This window comes from Haemaphysalis longicornis, unplaced genomic scaffold (genome assembly GCF_048455015.1).
Source record: "Haemaphysalis longicornis isolate Haplotype H1 unplaced genomic scaffold, Haemaphysalis longicornis Haplotype H1 scaffold_7, whole genome shotgun sequence".
NCBI lineage: Eukaryota > Metazoa > Arthropoda > Arachnida > Ixodida > Ixodidae > Haemaphysalis > Haemaphysalis longicornis.
In genome coordinates this window covers 116,217,124-116,236,576 of record NW_027526422.1, presented here as the reverse complement: position 1 = coordinate 116,236,576, position 19,453 = coordinate 116,217,124, and the positions used below count along the sequence as shown (strand labels likewise).

The following is a 19,453-nucleotide window of genomic DNA, read 5'->3' as shown; positions in this document are numbered from 1 at the left end:
AGTGACGCCGATTTATAAAGGGGAAGCACACGACAATGTATCAAATTGCAGGCCAATATCTGTCCTGACAGTTTTTTTCCAAGGTATTTGAGGGAGTAATCTATAATAAACTATCGAATTTCTGTTCTAAACACAATGTAATTTCGAAGTATCAATTTGGTTCCCAAAAATCTAAATCGACAGAGCAAGCAATAATGTACATTAAAGATAAAATGGTTGCAAACATTGAAAACAGGCAGTTCACAATTGGACTGTTTTTAGACCTTAAAAAACATTTGATTCGATAAATCATAATATTTTGCTAAATAAATTGGAGAGATATGGAATACGTGGCGTGGCAGGTGACCTTTTAAAAAGCTATTTGACTCGAAGAAAGAAGTTTGTTCAACTACACTCTATTGCATCAGACATATTAGAGCTAAAACAATGTGTCCCGCAAGGCTCCAACTTAGGCCCGCTACTGTTTATAGTGTATGTGATGACATCAGAAATATAGAAGGTCAGCAAGAACTTGTAATGCATGCGGATGACACGAACGTATTCTTCACATCTGATAAAATAACTAAACTTGACTCAATGGTAAATGTTTCCTTGGAACAATTATCTAATTATTATTATATAATAAATTGCAACCTAACGCTACGACAACTTACATGATATTTATGCCGTACAATAAAAATGTCCAGAAAGAAATCCCGATTATATTCAACGGAACCAAGTTAAACCAAGTAACAGAACAGAAGTTCTTAGGTGTTTGGTTTCAAGAACAACTTTCGTGGAATACGCATATTGCTCACCTGTCCACGGAACTCTCTAAAAGTATAGGTCTCATATATAGAGTTGGCCATTTGATACCACTATGGGTGAAACTAAACTTATATAATGAAACTATGCTAAGGGATATTAGTGTGGGGGACCACAACTAAAACTAATTATAAAAGGCTCATTGTATTGCAAAAAGCAATTTTGCGCATATATTTAGATTATCATAGCTGTTACGCAGATTTGAGGACAAGTCGTTCATTTACTGAATATTAAATGCTTCGAACTGACCAAATCTATTACATGAAGTTTCTGCACACCATTTATAAGCAAGAGACCCACAATACAGTTAACAATAAATCTTCTGGCTACCATCTAAGGCATACGATACGGCACACTCCAAAAATAAGAACAAACTATGGCGAGCAATCTTTCCTGTACCAGTCAACTGAAATATTAAATAAATTGGGAGAAATATTAAACTTCGACGCCAGTGAACGTATGTGTAAAAAACAGGTCAAATAAGTATTATTTAAGCAAAACGCTTGCAATAGTGATATATAAGTAAGGATTTGAATTATATGTCTACATGTTCCCTTAAATGTAGAAATTAAAAACAATTACAAACAAAAATACATTCATACGTAATTGTGACATATTAGAGTAACTATGAAACTACATGAGTACGAATTAGTGCGTTTATGTGTACACTGTGATCCTTCTGTGAATTTTAGACCTATGCTTTGTATAATACATAGGAAATGTAGTAATGACTTTGTTTAGCGCTATTTCTCTATTACGATTCTGCTATTATGCTTACATTTGTGAACAGGCGTGTTATTATGTACGCTGTAAATCGGGTGGCTGAGGCCCTTGTCAGGCCACGTCCGCCTTTTAGTCTCAGCCTCCCCTTGATTTCGCCAAGAAATAAAAATCAAATACTCAAATACTCAGTAATAAATTTCTCTACAGCGCTTATATCAAACGCCCCAAAACAGACAACAGTACCTCGAATGCAGGTCAACACTGCTCCAAACGCGCCCCCTGAAAACTCCCAGTTGGAGGACATAATAAATTCCCAATGGTAACCCTGAAAACTCCCGTTGTAGTGGCAGTAAAACGAAACTCCAATATGCTACTGAAAAAACTGCGGAAATAATGGGAGTAAGGCGATACTCCCATAGGAAGGAGTTTTGAAAACTCCGAATTGGTAGTGAGTTATGCGACAAGCCATTTACTCCCATTCCGGCTTATTTGTATTCTGTGTGCATAGAACACGTTCTCCCCCTTGCTGCAACTCACAAGCGCACAAGCTGGCATAAAGTGTCAGCTCTAAATTAATAGCTTCCCAAGCACCACGCTGTAGCCAATCCTCAACCGTACCAGGCGCCTGGACCAACAACGCACCTGTGGAAGACATACAAACCTTAATAACTTCACATGGGAATTACCAGAACCGCCCATACAAGTTTTACGCCTTCCACTGGAAAACTGCTCTTTAAAGCGCAGCGCTTAACGACAAGCGTGGACTGATCTATGAGACAAGCCTTGTTCAACCAGCAAATGACACCCCGGATAAGGGCACCACACTCCGGGAGTGAGCTAACCAGACTAAATAAAAACTCTCCTTTTATTACTACTCAGAAAAAGCGACCAGATATACTTTTTGCTGCCATAAATGGGTTTTTTTCCCTCCATCAGTTCTGATTTTCCAAACTTAGTCACTGACATAACGTACATTCGTATTGGCAATTTCCCCAGATTCATACGAATTCTTTTCATCACCTCTCTGACAGAGAACATTATCAAGTTAACGCGGTCAAAAATCGGGAGAAGCAACCACACACATAACATAGTGTAGTGAACCGCTCAGGTGGTAAGTGAGTGTTTATTGCTCAAAACCAGCCGAACAAACTTGGCCCGCCATTCGTCTTCCGCGCTGCCTTTCGTTAACAGCCTCTTCTTTTATCTGTTCGCAGATCTGCTCCGATCTTCTTTCCTTCTTGAAGGCTGGAGCTTTTAGCATGACCACGGCAGCGCAGTTCGGTGTTCGGCTCAGCTTAAGCTCCACCTGCCGCACTACAATTCCACAGCCCACGCAATTGACCAGCCCAATTTTCCCTTTCTTCGGTATCCTCTGCGCCTGATCGCACTGAAAGGAGCCGGGAGAGTGAGGAGACGAACGTTCGGCAGACGTCCTAGTGCCCAAACTGCAGCGAAGGTCCCATTTCGCATGTACTAGCGTATTCAGTTAAAGTTGTTTTTCCGTACCATGGGGAGTTGAAGTTGACTAGCATGTGCTGCCCGTTTCCTCCCGTTTCGTGCCATTTTTTAAGAGGCTTGCAATATTTCTGCTTTTCTCAGCTATATGTCATTAGTCTGTGTTGTCACGAAAGTCTCTAGGCTTTCCTGTTCACTGCTGTACTTCACTGTCACTCCGCAACTTACGGTAACCCTACTCTACTGGGGGTTGTACAAACAAAAAACTAATAAAATGAGTTTACCGGTGACGCACATTCCAACTGTCTTTCTATGGCAGACGGGTCCCAGCGGGTGGGGCGTTTTCGCAGCTGTTGCGTTCGCCGAGCAAATGCTGCGCAGTGTGCTGAGTAAATAGTTTTCCCTTGTCGAAGTGCAGTTCCTTACGCCGGCCGATTTCAAAGCTGTTTTCCGCTAACGCGAATGAAACCGCTACCTGAGATGCAGTTTACCAACCCCGCTTGAATGGCGTTAACCTGGCCACACAAATCGCCTTCAAAAGGAAAATAGAAATGACTAGATCCGAGCTGTCCCTGGTGAGTACCAGTTTTTTTCACTTTTTAACTATATCACAAGAAAAGTTTCTTTGTCGCAAAAAAAAAAGGCGTGCAAACAGTGCTTTTGCAGTTCATAAAAAAGCAGGGTCTTTTTTTTGCAAGCGCTATGCACATGTTTCCAAATTCAGGTTCTTCAGAAACGTTTTCGCACTCCTAACCGCAATGGTGCAGGTGCTTAAAAAGGCCAATATGCGTACCTGTTTTGCATATATATCAACTGATTTTAAGATATTTCCATTAGCGAAAGTAGCTTCGTTGTCATCGGCAAGCAATAATACTAATTCGCTCTAAACATGGGTTCCCGAGAAAATGCAAAATTATGACATTTGGTTTTCTAATAAAGTCATCAAAACTCCTAAGACAACTTCTGCGAGGTAACCTAACTATTCTTCATTACGCCAACTCTCTGACTTACGACGGCTGGATCCCGAAACAGTTCTCGTTGTGACGTTACTTTGTACTCTGGCTCTACCCGCTACGACTATAAGGCGTAGTTAAACCAATAGTTACTTTGTTTTTGCATTTTTTGCTGACTGTTGAGGCTTTATAAGTCGATTAGAGCTCAATAATTCCATATGCCAACTTTGCGGACCACAATTATAAAGCTTTATTCTTGAGCAGGTGACTATCCGAAAGCGGGACTTTTTGATCGGCCCTCGTTCTGTTAGCTTACTTTTCGGAGATAAGACCAAGCCACGAACTGTAGTACGACGCCCAGGCTGCATCTCTTTGCAATAATCCCACTGCATTTTTCTGAGTGGGCAAAATTTTATTTGTTTCTTCGTCATGAATTTGTGTATTTGTATTTGTTTCTTATTGACGCATTAGTTGTGTTCTTAGCCTTCAGATCAAGCCGAATTTTGAAACCTAGTTTTAGTGATAGCAGAAATACTATGGATGGCTTGCTTTAGACCGTTTGGATTGTGCGTACAAAGATGTCGCGCCTTGTTAGTTCCCTTCTGGAGACTATACTCGAAGAGGAGTCTTACTTAAAACGCAGTTGTTCTCGCTTGGGAGGAGCAATTGCCGGCAACTCTAGCAAGGCTAGCACCTCCCGATTCCTAAGAAATGCCTGCAAACCAACCTGAACTACATAAGCCTGCACCAAATTACTTCGGTGCTCCTTGTTCCGGCCCAAGATATCAACCCTCAGTGCCGGGCTTCCTCCATTTTTAGTGTTTAGTAATAAGCCAGTAAACGTTTCTTTATTACTTTATTAGAATCTTATCAAACCCGCAATTGCTAAGGCCAAGACGTCATCTTCAATGTAGTCATACAATTTGTTCTGACTGATTCTGTCGGGTAACTGTACACCTAACACGAGTCAATCCTACCACAAGGCCGTGCAGGTTTTCTGTGGGACCACAATATTCGAAGTCAAGGGATTCCTGGGAGCCGCATGCATTGCTATCACTTTCCTCACGGGCATGACGCTCCGCACCACTGGGCTTTTCTTCGTCATATTCCTTGAAGAGTTCGGCGTGAGCAGACAGCAAGCAGCTTGGCCCTTGAGTGTTACATCGGCCGCTGTGGCTTTTTCAGGTGAGCGTATTGCGAGTACTTTCAACTGCCCCACTCTCTTAAACCTGGCTGTGGGACCTCAGTGATTAGCAACATGCCACTTGTGAGAATTTGACTTTTAAAGTGCTATACCCGTCGTTTCAAGTTACAGGCGTAATGATCAGTAAACGCAATGCCTTCAATATTTATTTATTTCATAAACATAAATGTAGGCTGATCAGCTATTGCGTATGTGTATCGACCTCAGTGTAAGTGATCTAGGACATGGAAGAGGCGGGATAAACTGATTCATCCATTTGAGACCCCCACCCACTTATCAATCAACATAACAAAAGAAAACAGAAGCTGAAGTGAGGTTTCAAAGGGAAACGTTGCTGTCAACATTATATACCATTGTTCTTTACCACAGTGGTACAACTTCTCCCGCTGCTGGGTAAATGTTCATTAAAACAGCCCAAAAATGACAAGGCACAAACAAAAATACAAAACGACGCTCAGAAACGCTGACTTCCGCCTACGTTTTGCAGCGAATACCGGACGATAAAATACACTCACAAAAGACTAAGTTTGAGACGAAAGAAGAAAACAAAAAAATTTTTCATTGCTTCGCACAACATGTGCGATGACACAAGGACATTGCATAGAGAGTATTTACGGAAAATGCGGTATCGCTTTCTCCGTGACTGCTGTGCGACCTCGTCGCTTCTGACAAATAGGCAATGACCTTCCGTGGCGGTGATATGGACGGCGACATTGACTAGCGATCACCCTCATTGGCTATTGCGAGGCCGCAGTGATTTGATGTGTTACTTAATTGGATTGTCAGCCTATGATTTTGCGCTTGTTGCAAAACCTCGCCCATTGACACGAAAAGCAACGGAAGCCGATGTTTCTATTTATTTGTACAGTCCCTTGCGATATACGGGGTAATCGCAAATATAACAGCCTTGATACAATCAGCTTACCATGCTCCCTGGTTATTTCAATGTCCAACAATTCATTTTGGGTTGTGTTGACCCGACGAGGAACTATGTCTCTACTGGCTATGAATAAACTAGTATTATTCTCATTAGTAGTAGTACGAGTAGCAGTAGTACTAATAGTATTGTAGTAGTAGTCGTCCTAGTAATAGTAGTAGTAGTAAATGTTGTTTTTGTTGTAGTTTTAGTAGTAGTAGTAGTAGTAGTAGTAGTAGTAGTAGTAGTAGTAGTAGTAGTAGTAGTAGTAGTAGCAGTAGTAGTAGCAGTAGTAGTAGTAGTAACACTAGCTAGTAGCAGTAGTAGTAGTACCATTTGGCAGCCCAGCTCTATTTCGGCGTTTGCAATCTTTACTATGCATTCTCTGGAAACTACCAGCGCATTTAATTTTGAAATAGTATCTGCAGTTTGTGACAAAATTGTGCCGACCGATAAGAGAGAGCTCCATTTAAGCAGCCCTTCGTACAATCAGCTTACCCTGCCCCCTAGTGTTTGGGGCACCTGTTCCGTATGTTTCCTCGCAGGGTGGGAATAGCTGAGTGCAAGCTGCTACTGAGCTAAGTGTATTTGCTTTACCTGTATTACCCGTATTTCCAAATTGTATAAGCATTTACCCTGATTACAGCGAAGCTGTATATATCGAATATCCGTCCACTTCTCGCGCCCGCGTGAAACAAAAATTTCGCGTGCGGAACGAAAACTCGGGGGCTTGCTTTCAGCGAATGGAAAAATTTACGCGAAATAAAGAACAGGAGTGAGGGCCACCCTATTTTGATATGATGTCTTATATTGTCCTTAAAAATGTCTTGCAGAAATGCAGTTGAGGCGTTTTTGGTTGTTTGTTTTTTTTTCGAAATGAGCCCGATCCACCAAACGCAAATTTGAGAAATAACCTAAGTTTCTTTCCGTGCCTAAATGAAACGCTGTCGAAGCTATTATGTGATGTATTTTACATGTTACATGTTAGCAATTCGAGCAGTATTAGAGTGATAGGTTTGGATTTGGTTCATATCGAGTTGAAACACTCCAGTTGATGGGGTATCCTTATGAAAACTTTATTTAAATTGACTTTCAATGGTGGGATTTATTTTTGGCGGGAAAGGCATCAAACATAAGCAAAAGGGCTTCAAGAAGACTAGAACACTACATAGAGAGCAGATAAGTCCCCTTGGCCCCATTAGCAGCCGTTTTCGAATTCTAGGATAATCTTTTTTGGCACGCTTGAAGGCACTCACAAAATAAGCAAGCTCTTAATTGGCTTGCCATGAATTTTTAAAACGCTACAGCAGAGGGCTGTTCATATCTTCTTGTTAACCTTAAGGAAGTGGTTACTACTCTCAGAGGCGGGGGGTGGGGGGTTTGCCAGGGGTTGTAAGCGGCGGCAATTTAGTTAAGTACTAAAATGGCAAATATGGTTTAAAAAATTAGTGTAAGAGATAGCAGAGATGAAATCATTGTTTCACATCTCTGAGTTTCATTTCATTTACTTCTTCCGTTCACTTCGTCGGTGACATCTGGGGACAAATCTTTCGCCGATCTCATAATTTCCGCCTGGCTTCATAATAAGCCAGCTCCGAAAAGCAAAAAAAGCATCTTAATACACCGACGAAACAGTCGTAACAGTCAAGCTGAAGCAAACTCCCAATGGACAAATAGATTTGGCTTATTTTGATCCCTGAAACAGTTGGATCTGTCTGATCTTCGATACGAACAACGATTTGAGTAAACGTATGAAGGGTGTTGTTTTACCCATTTTCTTGTCACCCCTTTTTTAGGGGATAGTTGCCGAGTTTTTCTTGCGACTGCAGTTTTATATGACTTAGTTTCGGTTTCTGGATCTGGCTCACTTCGGGAAAAAAACGCCTCATTTGTATTTAGAGGTAAAGCCAATTTCGACGAGACCGCAGTAAGCTTGGTCTTTGTGAGATGGCTTACGCACTTTCGGAGTGAGGCACGGCAAGGTACGGAGGAAGTAAGGTTACAGCCCCACTTAAAGGGGCACTCACGCAAAAACTTTGCATCTTGTTTTTTTTTTTGGTGCGATAAGTAGCTATTGACCTACTCATAACCTGTAGAAATCTCATTTGCTTCAGTGTGCGACGGTTCTTTAATCAGAGGCATTTTCATTGCGGCCGGTCGCAGTTTCGGTTTAAGCGGGTGCTGCGAAACGATGTATTTTGTGTGAACAAAGCTGACCACGTGACCGTCGGATGGATATTACAAAGCAGATATGCCGTAGCACTGTCGAATCCGCATCGCCAGCAGTTTCTGCGAATACACCCCCCCCCCCCCCCGTACTGATCTCGCAATCCGCCTAATTAAAATGCGACCGTCAACGTCACGCAGGCACTGCGAGTGCAAATGCTACCGCGGCTAAAGAACGACGCGCGAGGCTCGAGACAGTGGGTGGCAAGAGGCGCGCTGGGAGCAGCCGGCCGGTCTGCCTACAGGTCCGCCTACAGATGTGTTCGGCGTAGCTCTTCGGCGGATATTCGATTGCCGCTCTCGTAAGCGGTGCAGATGACAATTTTTAATGCAACCCACCATAGCATAATTAACTCCTTTCTCATATAAGCTGTCATAGATGGGACTTGGGGGACATTTTCGTGCAGCGGTAACAAGCTATCACTCGAGCTACTTGCGCTGGCCTGGGCCACTTCGCGGCCGTGGCCGCCGCCTGCACAGCGACCGTGCGGCTCGCTCAGTGGGCTTTTCGTGTCTCCGGCGCGTTTTCGCATATAATGTAAATAAAAAGTAATAGAAACAGAGTGCCCGGAATCTCTGTAGAACTTTGGTCGCGGCCAGCTGCAGCCTACTAGCTGACAAAATCACGGCGCCTCCACCGCCAACGATCGGGTCGTGTGTTCTCGAGAGCAGAAGCTCCGCCCTCCGGCCCTCCTATTGGAGCGGTGAGCCCGGCGAGCCGGCGAAAAACGCCGGCAGTGCGGAAGCGGCAAACACGAACTCGTGACGTGTTTGGATGTTGTTTATTTACACAATATCCACGGGATGTCGATTGCGCGTGGTCCTCTGCTGGCTGCGCGGTTGCGTTTCGCACACTTTAAAATTGATTTTAAATATTTTCTAGGCTGTATTCGCCGCTGATATTTTGCAGATTATGTATATGTGTTCACAACAATCTATCTCCGAAGTTATCTCGCCTTCAAAATTTTGTGTCAGTGCCCCTTTAAGACTCATCTCCACCGCTGCTCCTCCCTCTTTCCCAACTCTCGTGTACTGCTCGCCACGCCGGGCGTTCCTCTCCCCCCTGCCATATTTATGCGTGCATATAAAGGGACGTGGACACGCAGGCAGGCTTCCCGCGCTCACTGTTGACATAGCCGTTCACCAGGTGGAGATTTCAACGTGGACGTCTCACGGCCCGACGCTACTTGACTGCTGTCCTCCGTGGTCGAGCGGTTTGGGTTAGGGTGTTACACAGTCATTAAGATGCCTGCGAAGAGGGCAGGAAACAGGCAGCCCTATGTCTGTCCTCTAGAGTAAAACTCCAGTCCTTCCAAGTTTAATTCGGCTAAGTAGATAGAAAGTATGCTCCATTGCAAATTATAAACGAAAGTGTTTTTTTAGTGCACTCCAACACTGAGCGCAGAGTCGCTGGTCATCCTCCTTCACAGAGCTGAAAGGAAGCTGGGAACTGGATTTTTTCAGTTGTCTTCATAGCCATAGCTAACACATGCAGACACAAGGAACAAGTTCGCAATAAATTCAACAACTCAGCCTTTTCGTGTATCGTTCCTCTGTCTTCGCTAGGTTATGAGTTGTCTTCTTATTTGCAACAAATTTTGGCTTCTACAAACAATATTTCGGTTTTTAAAGTGTTATCCGCATGAAAAAGTAGCCGTTTCCGGTACTGGCAGCGTGTATATAAATTTTGTCGTACCTTCAAGAATGAAAAATGTTCGGGGATTAACTTGTCTCCGCCTGACTTCAAATACATTGCAGTCAAGTAATGCTTCGTTATACTTTCCTTCCCAAATATAATCTTGTCGTGCAATATATACCTACCCTCATTTTGAAAATGTCTTTTTTTCTATCGGCGTTAACTGACCCTGAGAACCTGGTATACGGGACAATAAAGTGGACCCAGCAGTTTAGCCGAGACACAATTTGACCCATGCGGTAATTCATATAATCAGGTCTGCGTTGAAACTTGTTGCCTGTAATATATAAAATGAAATAATTGAGTGTTTACACCCATATGATCTTTTTTTTATATATGAATATTCTTAAGGGCGCACGGAACTGTAAAGGGTTCACAGCTCTTCCTTCCTTTGCGCGTGAGAGCCCTGTCGTATGCGAAGTATTTCTAAACGCTTTCTCCAAACAAATTTCTTCCCCTCGCGGGCCCAACACGTAGCGAAGGACATCTCTTGGAATATGCAACTCTCGTCTGGTTCCTCTACACCTAAAATAGCACACACCTTTCCATGTTTGGCGCTTTCACGTGCCCAATTTGCTATTGTTTGGTTTTTTTAGTTCTTTTCAACGCCACTGCACCGGGTAACGCTGCAACTTATCCCCATTTCTACGGTGTGCACACGTTTGCTCGGCATTGCGTCGTTGCTACTTTGCCTTTTTCTCGGCCCGTTGTGCTCAGTCTTTGCCGGTTCACCCTGGGGCAAATGAACATCTTCTGTTAGCTCGAAGGTGTGCCTAAATGGAGTTTTTAACGCGAAATCGTTACTTCGCTAGTTTGGCGAAAGCACGCACTCGGCTGGTCTCCACTGCGCCTGCACACAACCGGATATCGTCCGTCAAAAGCTTCCACAGCTGCTAACCCTTTGCTAACGCGTTCCGTACCGTTCCACGCTTTTCCTAGCACGCGTGCACAAGAAAGAATAAAAGACAAAGAAATATTCAGCACATTCTATTCCGTAGCACGGATAAAAAAATAAACATGAAGCAGCACTTGCTGAACACTGTTTTATATAGTGCATCAGAAAAAAACCAGAAGGAACCACATGGAACGAGGTGAATTCCAGTTGTCTCGCAACAAGAGCATATAAAAAACAAGAGTGCATAAGAAATTTCACCTGCAGCCTTTTTTGGCCTCCACCTTATTTGAGTTAGTGCCGCAGCAGCATGGATAGTGCTTCTGAATAACCTAGTTGCCGTGTGTCTCATGTCGAAGTTCTACGCTATAGCCAAAACCTCAATGACGATTTGGGCTAAAGCCTAAAACGTCAATTTTGCCGAATGTTGACTACATATAATTGACATCGGCAGAAGGCCCCGTGGCCCGTTTACTTTGTATTTTAAAGCGAAGCTATAGTGTCCTAACGGTTGCCGTTGTGCGTCAATACGCCCGGTAGGAAAGCCAACTTTCTCTGACAATAATGATGAATGATTGCAGATGTGACAGACAAAATGGGAATTTTGCAAAGCGCAACATTTTAGCACGTACCGTGCGTCATCCCCAGGGTTAGGTACAGAGACCACGTGTTTTTGGCGAAATAAGCAAGCATGCCTCCTACCGAAAAAATAATGGTGCAATGGTGCCAAGTAAAAGCACAGCCTCACGGTGAAGCGGTGAGCCAAGGTGCCTGTCAGAACACCCGCAAGAAACGCATTGATGGTCACTTCCAAGCCCGATAAGAACTCCAAAGTACGTTATCAGCAAGAGCACCAAATAAGGCGAATCGGTAATCGCATTAAAACGTTTGAGTAAGTCCGTGCTCCGTCGTACATGTGTCAAGTGCACAAAATTTAAGCGAATGACGAAGAAGGACAACAGGGCAGTTCACGCACATGTACTTCTGACTTCGGGCGTTATTTTAAGCACATATTTCCTGAGTCGCGCAAAAAAATTCGGCCCATAAATTTGCGTCTCCAAGTATTCATCGTCCCACTTTCTAGTCGAAATTTATGTGAAATTATGAATAGCGAAGAAGCTTACACTGTCCCAGCAAGAGCTTTTGAAAATGTTACGCAATAATCAAGACGCACCAAAAATATAGGGCCAGACTTCCCTTTATCCTTTTACGCATCCTTCTCACGGCTGATCACTGCAGCGTTATCACCTCTCCCCCCCCCCCCTTCGCCCCCTGGGGGCTACCGCCCCAATCAGTCGAACAAAATCCATAGTTGCTGATGGCAAAGATTTTGAGATCTGCGACGATAAGTGCCCCCATAGCCCTTCCTTAGTAAGCTTATGCGTTCACGCTTCAGTTTTAATGAGTGATTAACTTTGTTTTAGCAGTCTTCATCACGTGCTTAGGCAAAAACGTATGAGAGCACTTGTACTTTCACGAAAACCGGGCTGTCTTCACTAACGTGAAAGCTAGGGAGCGGCGAAGCATGCAGTGAATACGTGTATTAAAAGATTGTAAGGCTCTCCCTTGCCACACGGCGCGACATCCAAATACAGAGACGGAGCAGCAGCGAAATTCGAAATGAAGACCGGGAAATTTTAAGGTTACAGCGAGTACGGTGTGAAATAGAAGAAACCAAGCAAGGGAGAGCGAAAAACGAGTGTTCCGGTGCGTTTTTTTAGTACGCCTTTTTGCCAATGGAGCTAAAACGTTCTAGCACGAGCCGCTGGAGAACTAGTACTGCGGCGTTTTAGCACCGTGACCACATGACAATACGACGACGTGAGACGCCGACAGCCCGAGCCCCTACGGTGTTTCGCCCCCTAAAAACGCTTCCCACGTCCGGAATTCAACCTGGCTCTTTCGCGTCATGAAGCCGGTGTCTCTCCGACTACTCCATTTCAATATGGTTGAAGCGAACGCCAAGCAGCAGACCTGTACCGATTCGCGCCGTACACACCAACCCCAAACGTTAAGCCTATCGAGTTCACATTCGAGAGTTGCTGTGGGTATTCTAGAAAAGTGGGGAGTACCTCCAGAGTAGCACATACTCAAAGAGTTGGTTTGGCCAACCAAAGAATCCATCACTAGAAAGCTGCGCATTCAACCACCATCGTTGTTAGTGACGGATTAGACGGAGTGGTGATTCCCCATCCTGGAGGGCGTAGCAAGTCCTGGCCCTGGCACTAACAGGGCTGACATCAGCAGTTCACATTAGAGCTCTCTCTCTCTCTCTGTCTCTCTCTCTCTCTCTCTCTCTCTCTCTCTTTCCGCGGCAAATCTAACCAAAACAACGCCTTCGAAAAAGAATATGCTGAAAGATCATCCGCAACTTTTTGCACCCTACTTTCAGTGAAGAGATCGTTCGTGATGATATTTGTTGCATACAGGTTGAACAAGACCAGCAGCCGCACGGTAACGGTTATTTTCTTTCACCAGGTTTTCACCACTTCGGTGCAGCGGCAGTGGTTCACAAAATATCTCTAAGTAGTAGGGGTTCCCACGGCACGCATTGACCACATAGAGTTTCTTAGGAAGTGCACCAGAGACGAAACTGAGCCTGGGAATTCATGTCGGCGTCGGGGTTGTCAGAAGAGCACAGCTGCTGGCTAGGCATGTCTCTCGCGGCCTTAAGCGTCTTCCTGAGTCTGCTTTCTTCACTGTGCATTGCTATGTGAACGAGGTAGCCGAAATGGCCTAAACTCGCTACGCTTGGAAATTCGAAATTCGCTGCATTAGTTCATGCTAATACAGCTGCGCTTCATTAAGCAAGTGGTAGAAGTAGTGCCGGCGAGCGCCGTCAGTAAACCGGCACACACCCACAATGTAGGTACGTTAGTCTGTGATAAGGAAAGCTTGCTACCAGGCTTTTTTTGCAGTAGCCGTACATATGTTAACAGCGCCAGGACATCTCGACTGAGCGGGTAATTTGCCGCCGCAAAAATCGTATCAGATGGTCAGTGTGCCAGTTCATCGCACAGGCGATGTTTTTATAGGTACGCGTATAAAACCTTTCTGAGATTTTCAAACAGTTTAATACTTTAAATGTCGGGAAAAAATGATGCACCCCTCCGTCAAACGACGACGATGGTTGAACACGAAGCTTTCTTGTTACGGATGTTTTGGTTGTCGTCTGAGTATTCGAAACCGCTTTGGCCATCTCGAAATGGAGCAATAGGATAGCAGGATGAATAAATCTAAAGTAATGAGGAATAAACATGCCAGAAATGTCCTGCTCAGGAAAGGAAACGCTAGAAGCAGTACAAATTAAAGACGTTCCACTCAATGTGAAAGCTGTCGGAAGTGCAAAGCAGTGATTTGCTATAGTGGACTGTACCGCCGTTATCCGCTTACTGCTACGACCACATGCAATTCAAATTTCCCGCCTTCGCAGCGCTCCCGCACCCCCTGCCTGAAACTGCGCCAGCGTGAGTTCTGTTATTTTTTGTGCTTGCTTTAATTTCGTATGCTGGAGCTGTTTTGCGTTGTTTCGAACGCGTAATGGTTTTCCTGCGCGGCTAGACCCTTTCTGCGGCATTTCGAACACGTCATTTTTTTCTTGCGCGGCCGCTTTTTTTGCTTACTATCGTAAAAACCAACCCAACGAGCGTTCCTAACTAAATGAACGCGGGCGCTTCCGGTTAATTACGTATATTTTGCCCTGAATGTACGTGTAGCTTTCTTTGCGCTCGCTTGGCTTTCGAGAACGCCGCGACGACAGCGCTACAACGGAACGCGCTGTTGCTTTACTTGGGTCCAGCGAGTGAGCAACGACGACAAGGCGAGCGCCTAAAGTGCTCTGCACATAAAAAAATATAACCACCTCGTACACATGGTTAGTGCTAACCCCCAACCACGAGAGCGAAATCCGGTACAGAATAGGTATGGGCTGGGGAGCACTCGGCAAGCACTGCCAAATAATGAAAAGTAAGCTACCTCAGTCCCTCATAAGCAAAATCTTCAACCAGTGCATAGTACTGGTTATGACACACGGAGCTGAAACTTCGCGCAGTACTCAACAACCAAAAAGAGAACTTAGGTCGACGTAACAGTCCAAGGAACTAATAATGTTAGGTTAACACTCAGGAACAGATAACGAGCCACGTTTATCAAAGAACAAACCGGAGTAAAAGATACATTTCAAATAAAAAAACGGACTTGGGCTGGCCATGTTGTGAGGCGAACCGACAACCGGTGGACAATTAGGGTAGCAGAGTGGACACCAAGAGATGGGTTTAGAAGAAGGGGAACGCCATTAACCCGATGGAGGGATGAACTAAAGAAATTTTGGTGTTAAATTTGGCCTCGAGCAGCGCAGGACAGGAGCGGTTGGAGGTCAATGGGAGAGGCCTGGTCCTGCAGTGGACCTGAGTTGGCTGGTGACAATGATGATTATGACAATTATACAATCTTCTTTGCTTTTCTGTGTCACTGTATGTGAATTTACGGCGATTTCAACGTTTCAATCCAAGCTATTGACGAAGCTAAGGCTAGTGTTCGGCCTGATGGAGTACAGTGACGACGCAGACGATCTTGTTGTGGGCCGCATAGACGCTGACGCCAGATTCTTCTATAGTGTATATGGTCGAAAACTCTGTGATTAACCAAAGATGGCTGTCATCCCAACTTTGCCATTTCTTGGGCTCGGAAGCCACCTCGAGGTGGCTTCTGCAAAATCCGTGGGTCCAGTTATGGTGAGAACACCGCACCCGTCGAAGAGGTTGCCGTCGACTAGTGCTCCCTTGGCTGGAAAAGCTTTCTGTTTTCGCGCAAGAGTGGCGGCGCTTCCACTCACAAATGAACCTGTTGGAGCTGCTTTATACATATTTCGGTCTTCTGGGAACTTTTGCGCGTGCATAGACAAGCTTCACGTGCAAGGAAATCTTTACGGCGCAAAGCTAAAAACGATACAGTTTCCGAAGATTTCAATGAACGCAAACATTCCAAAATGAAAAATGCCAGACGAGCAGGCAGATATGGTCGCAGTGTGCTGTACTTGTGAACGTTGAAGTTTGCATAGCTATAACTGAGAAGGCTGTCTAGACTGAACCGTATATTCTTGGTGCTGATCGGTAATATACGTATACTCACTAAAACTTCCTGTATTTATTCGTACGACCGCTAAATTTTATACGAGCAGTCGCAAAGCGCACTACCGGAGAAGCGAGGCTGACGAAGTTGAGCATTAAATTTAGAACCAACTGACGGAGAGCGCCATCCCCATGCAGCAATTCTGGGCACGCTGACACCCATTGTCGCTGGCTGCTAGGTACAGGTCACTACCAATAACGCCGGTGGTGGTCTTGCATTACAACTCTAGAGAGAGTTCAACGCAAAGCAGTGCGCTTTATCTACAACACTTATGGTGGTACTGCCTAGCCAACTGAGCTGTACACATCGAGCAGGTTTAGCTACACTCATAACTCCCGCGCAGTTTAGTCGGCAGTAAAATCTTTCAGTTATTCCACAAATCGTTGCGAATAAACCCTGATTCTTTTTTGGCGATTTTAGAGAATTTTAGAGAATTCGGGATGCAAGTCTCAGGCCCTGCACACAAAGTCTGCAGTGAGTCCGACGATTCCACACGCCATAGCGATGTATGGGAAAAACGAATGCCGGCCTTCTTATCGGGGAGTCTGCGACGAGTACTAGGATGTAGATCGAATAGCACAAGTATTAACAATATATTAATTATTCTTTTTTTACACACATCGCCGCAGAATTTGTGAATAGAATGCACCATGCCCTTTCCTATCAACAGCCAAGTATTGAGAAACTTCTGCAACTTACTGAAAAAAGTGTTCTAAGTTGAGTAACGTGATGGCTGCTGTTTGTATTTATTTCGTACGCAACCGGTGTGCGTTATAACTGTGTGAAATGCCTGACGAGCTCCAACTCTGCTTTGCATTCATCCATCTGTGTGCCTGTATTGTCTGATTATGCTTTCTCTGAATATGTACGGTCGGCTTCCGGCCGAGCGCCTGCTAACGCTGTAGCTGAGGGCGCATGCGCGTTCTAGTCTCCTCATTGCATGTCACTTTTCTCGATCTCCGCCGCAGCGTTTCCTGTCGCTGGATTGTGGAACACGGTGCCGCCTTGCGCGGTGCTCCGAGCAAACGGCATCATTTGTGGCAGTGGACGAAGGGCGTGGCATGCGTTTAACGCGTGCAACAATGCCGCTCATGCATCTTTGCGATATATTTTCCGACGCTCATTTTATTGTCATCTTAATGGCTGTAAGAAAAACTGGCGTTCAAGCAAGTCTGCGATAAAGATTCACACACAACTGCGCCCGTGCTGATTTTGTGACGAGCGTGCTGTTGATATCAAGCACTGGAAACAACCGCGGCAGTTATTTCGCTTGGGAAAAACCGAACAAAACACAGAGTTGTGCTGAAAATAAGTAAAGTGCTCTTGAAAGGCCATGAGGTGTTTCAGTACTTTCAAGCCCTGTGCACAGTAATACAGCACCAGCAGTGAGTGCTCGCCTCGGGGACTGCGCCGTGCGTCAGCTGCAGTGGCCTCCGTGCTGGGCAGGCCTGAGCCCCATCGATAATCTCCGAGAAATAATGAAAATTACCATTCCTGAAAGGAATGCCTGTGGGCTCACGGCTGACGAGTTGTATACAGTCCAGTCAGAGAGGAATGCGAGTTCCTTCGCTACCGTCCAGAAATCGTAAGGCCTCTTTATGAGTCGCTTCCGCGACACATCCGCGAGGTGATCAAGAATGACGATAACTCTGCGCACACCTAATCGGCTGGTAGTGAATCACTCGCTGTATCGCCTATAGTCTTTAAGGAAGCGATTAGGCCACCGCAGTTGTTTTCAGTGCTTGATATCAACTGCGCATTCTCCACAGTTTTTGCTATCGCGCGCGTTCTTCACTGACGAGACTGGAACGCGCATGCGCCCTCAGCCATCCAGCACTCGGCCGGAAGGCGTCGCACCGATAGTTATCGCACACCGTTCCCTTGTTCCGATGTATTTTGGGGCCGACAGTACTTATAACGCAACAATAATATGTGGATCTGTACCTGCGCCCCTGCGGATCTTTTCTGCACCGACGCAGGTATATTCTCACTCCTGCAAAAATCCCCAATGGACAGTATTGTGTAAATAAATAAATAAATAAATAAATAACACAGACATCTGGGGCACCGGTAGATTCACCAAACTCTACTCTTTCTCGTTCTTCGTGGTTGGAAGTGGAAAACACGGTATTTGTTAACCGAATAAAAATCGAACCACGTGATGATGCCGCTATGCCCCAACATAAACGTGACATTCAAAGGTTCTGCACTAGCACTTAAAGGACGTCCTGTCTATACCTTCCAAAGTTTTTTTACACGTACTGCTACAATTATGAATCCTTGTTGGAGCGGTTGATGTGCATTGCGCGGTTTTTACGTAGACAACGACGACGCCCGGGACTGCTTGATTTTTATAATAAGGTACAGTTGATTTTCGCAGAGTATACGCATTCATCACGCTGAGCATCGCCGATCCGACACCCTACGATCTCTGTACAACAGGTAAACCGTAGGATCTTGCTCTCCAGTTTGTAAAAACCCGCGGAGACACGTGAGGGAAATTTTTTAGGTTGACACGGTTGCTTCGTATGGGAATAGGCGTAACTCTGCGAAATAGAGGCTGCAAGCGCCTCCATGACGGTTTGCAACTCTACGAGATTGTCGTTGCATGACGGGGTAGCGAAACGCAATCCGAAAAAGACCGCCGCTCCGACATGACAATCCTCAAAACGCCGTGTAGATTATATAACGTCACTGCAGGAACAAGAGTATTGCATGTCACGTCTCTTGATGGCGTACTATTCAAACCGACAGCATTGCTTTGTCATTCGGTCTTCTACGGGAGAACACAAAGCGGGGAATTTTAGGAGTGCAAGTTGAACCTAATGATGACGCCAGCAGTGGTAGGGCGCCTTTCGCCCTGCGTAATGCTAAGTGGAACCATGCAAGAGTTTAATTTTTTTTTCCTTTGAAACTGGTGGTGCGCCCACAAATACCGTGGTGAGCAGCATGTCATGCCCGCAAATTATCTGTGAGTGCATTGACACCACTACAGCAACAAAAAGTGCAGATGTTTTTCATTCTGTTACTTTTAAGGGGGAAGCACCATAGGATCTCGGGCTGTAGGCGCCTCCTGTCGTCGTCTTCTCGTGTACTAAAACAGCAGGACACTGGTTTTCCAACGCTTCGCGCTAGGACGCCACGCGTACTAAAAGAACACACCGGGACAATTGTTTTCCAACGCCTCGCGCTAGGACGTTTCATCTCCGTAGGCAAAAAACGCGTCCTTAAAGAACACAGCGGGACACTCATTTTCCAATGCCTCGCGCTATAACGTTTTGTGCTTCAAAGACACGAGACTTCCACAGCAAAGACGTATACATCTACCCACAACGGTTTCTACTCCATGGGCAAGAACGCCAAGGCACCAAGGTCTCATACGGCGAGAGGGCGCCACCGCCTCAGCAAGCGCGCGATTGCTCCTTCCACCGGCGCCACATCAGCGCGCGCCGTG

The 19,453-nt window shown here is 45.2% G+C and overlaps 1 protein-coding gene across 2 annotated transcripts in view; it reads left to right on the top strand.

Moving 5' to 3' along the window:
* The first annotated feature begins 890 nt into the window (after positions 1–890).
* The window catches only part of LOC144146853 (monocarboxylate transporter 13-like), a 33,294-nt gene continuing 14,731 nt past the window's right edge, over positions 891–19,453 (top strand). For both annotated transcript variants that reach the window (XM_077678806.1, XM_077678805.1), the window contains exons 1-2: positions 891–3,557; positions 4,919–5,120. In XM_077678806.1, coding sequence (XP_077534932.1) covers positions 3,534–3,557; positions 4,919–5,120 — 226 coding nt within the window. In that variant the 5' untranslated portion in view covers positions 891–3,533. The remainder of the gene's footprint in view (positions 3,558–4,918; positions 5,121–19,453) is intronic.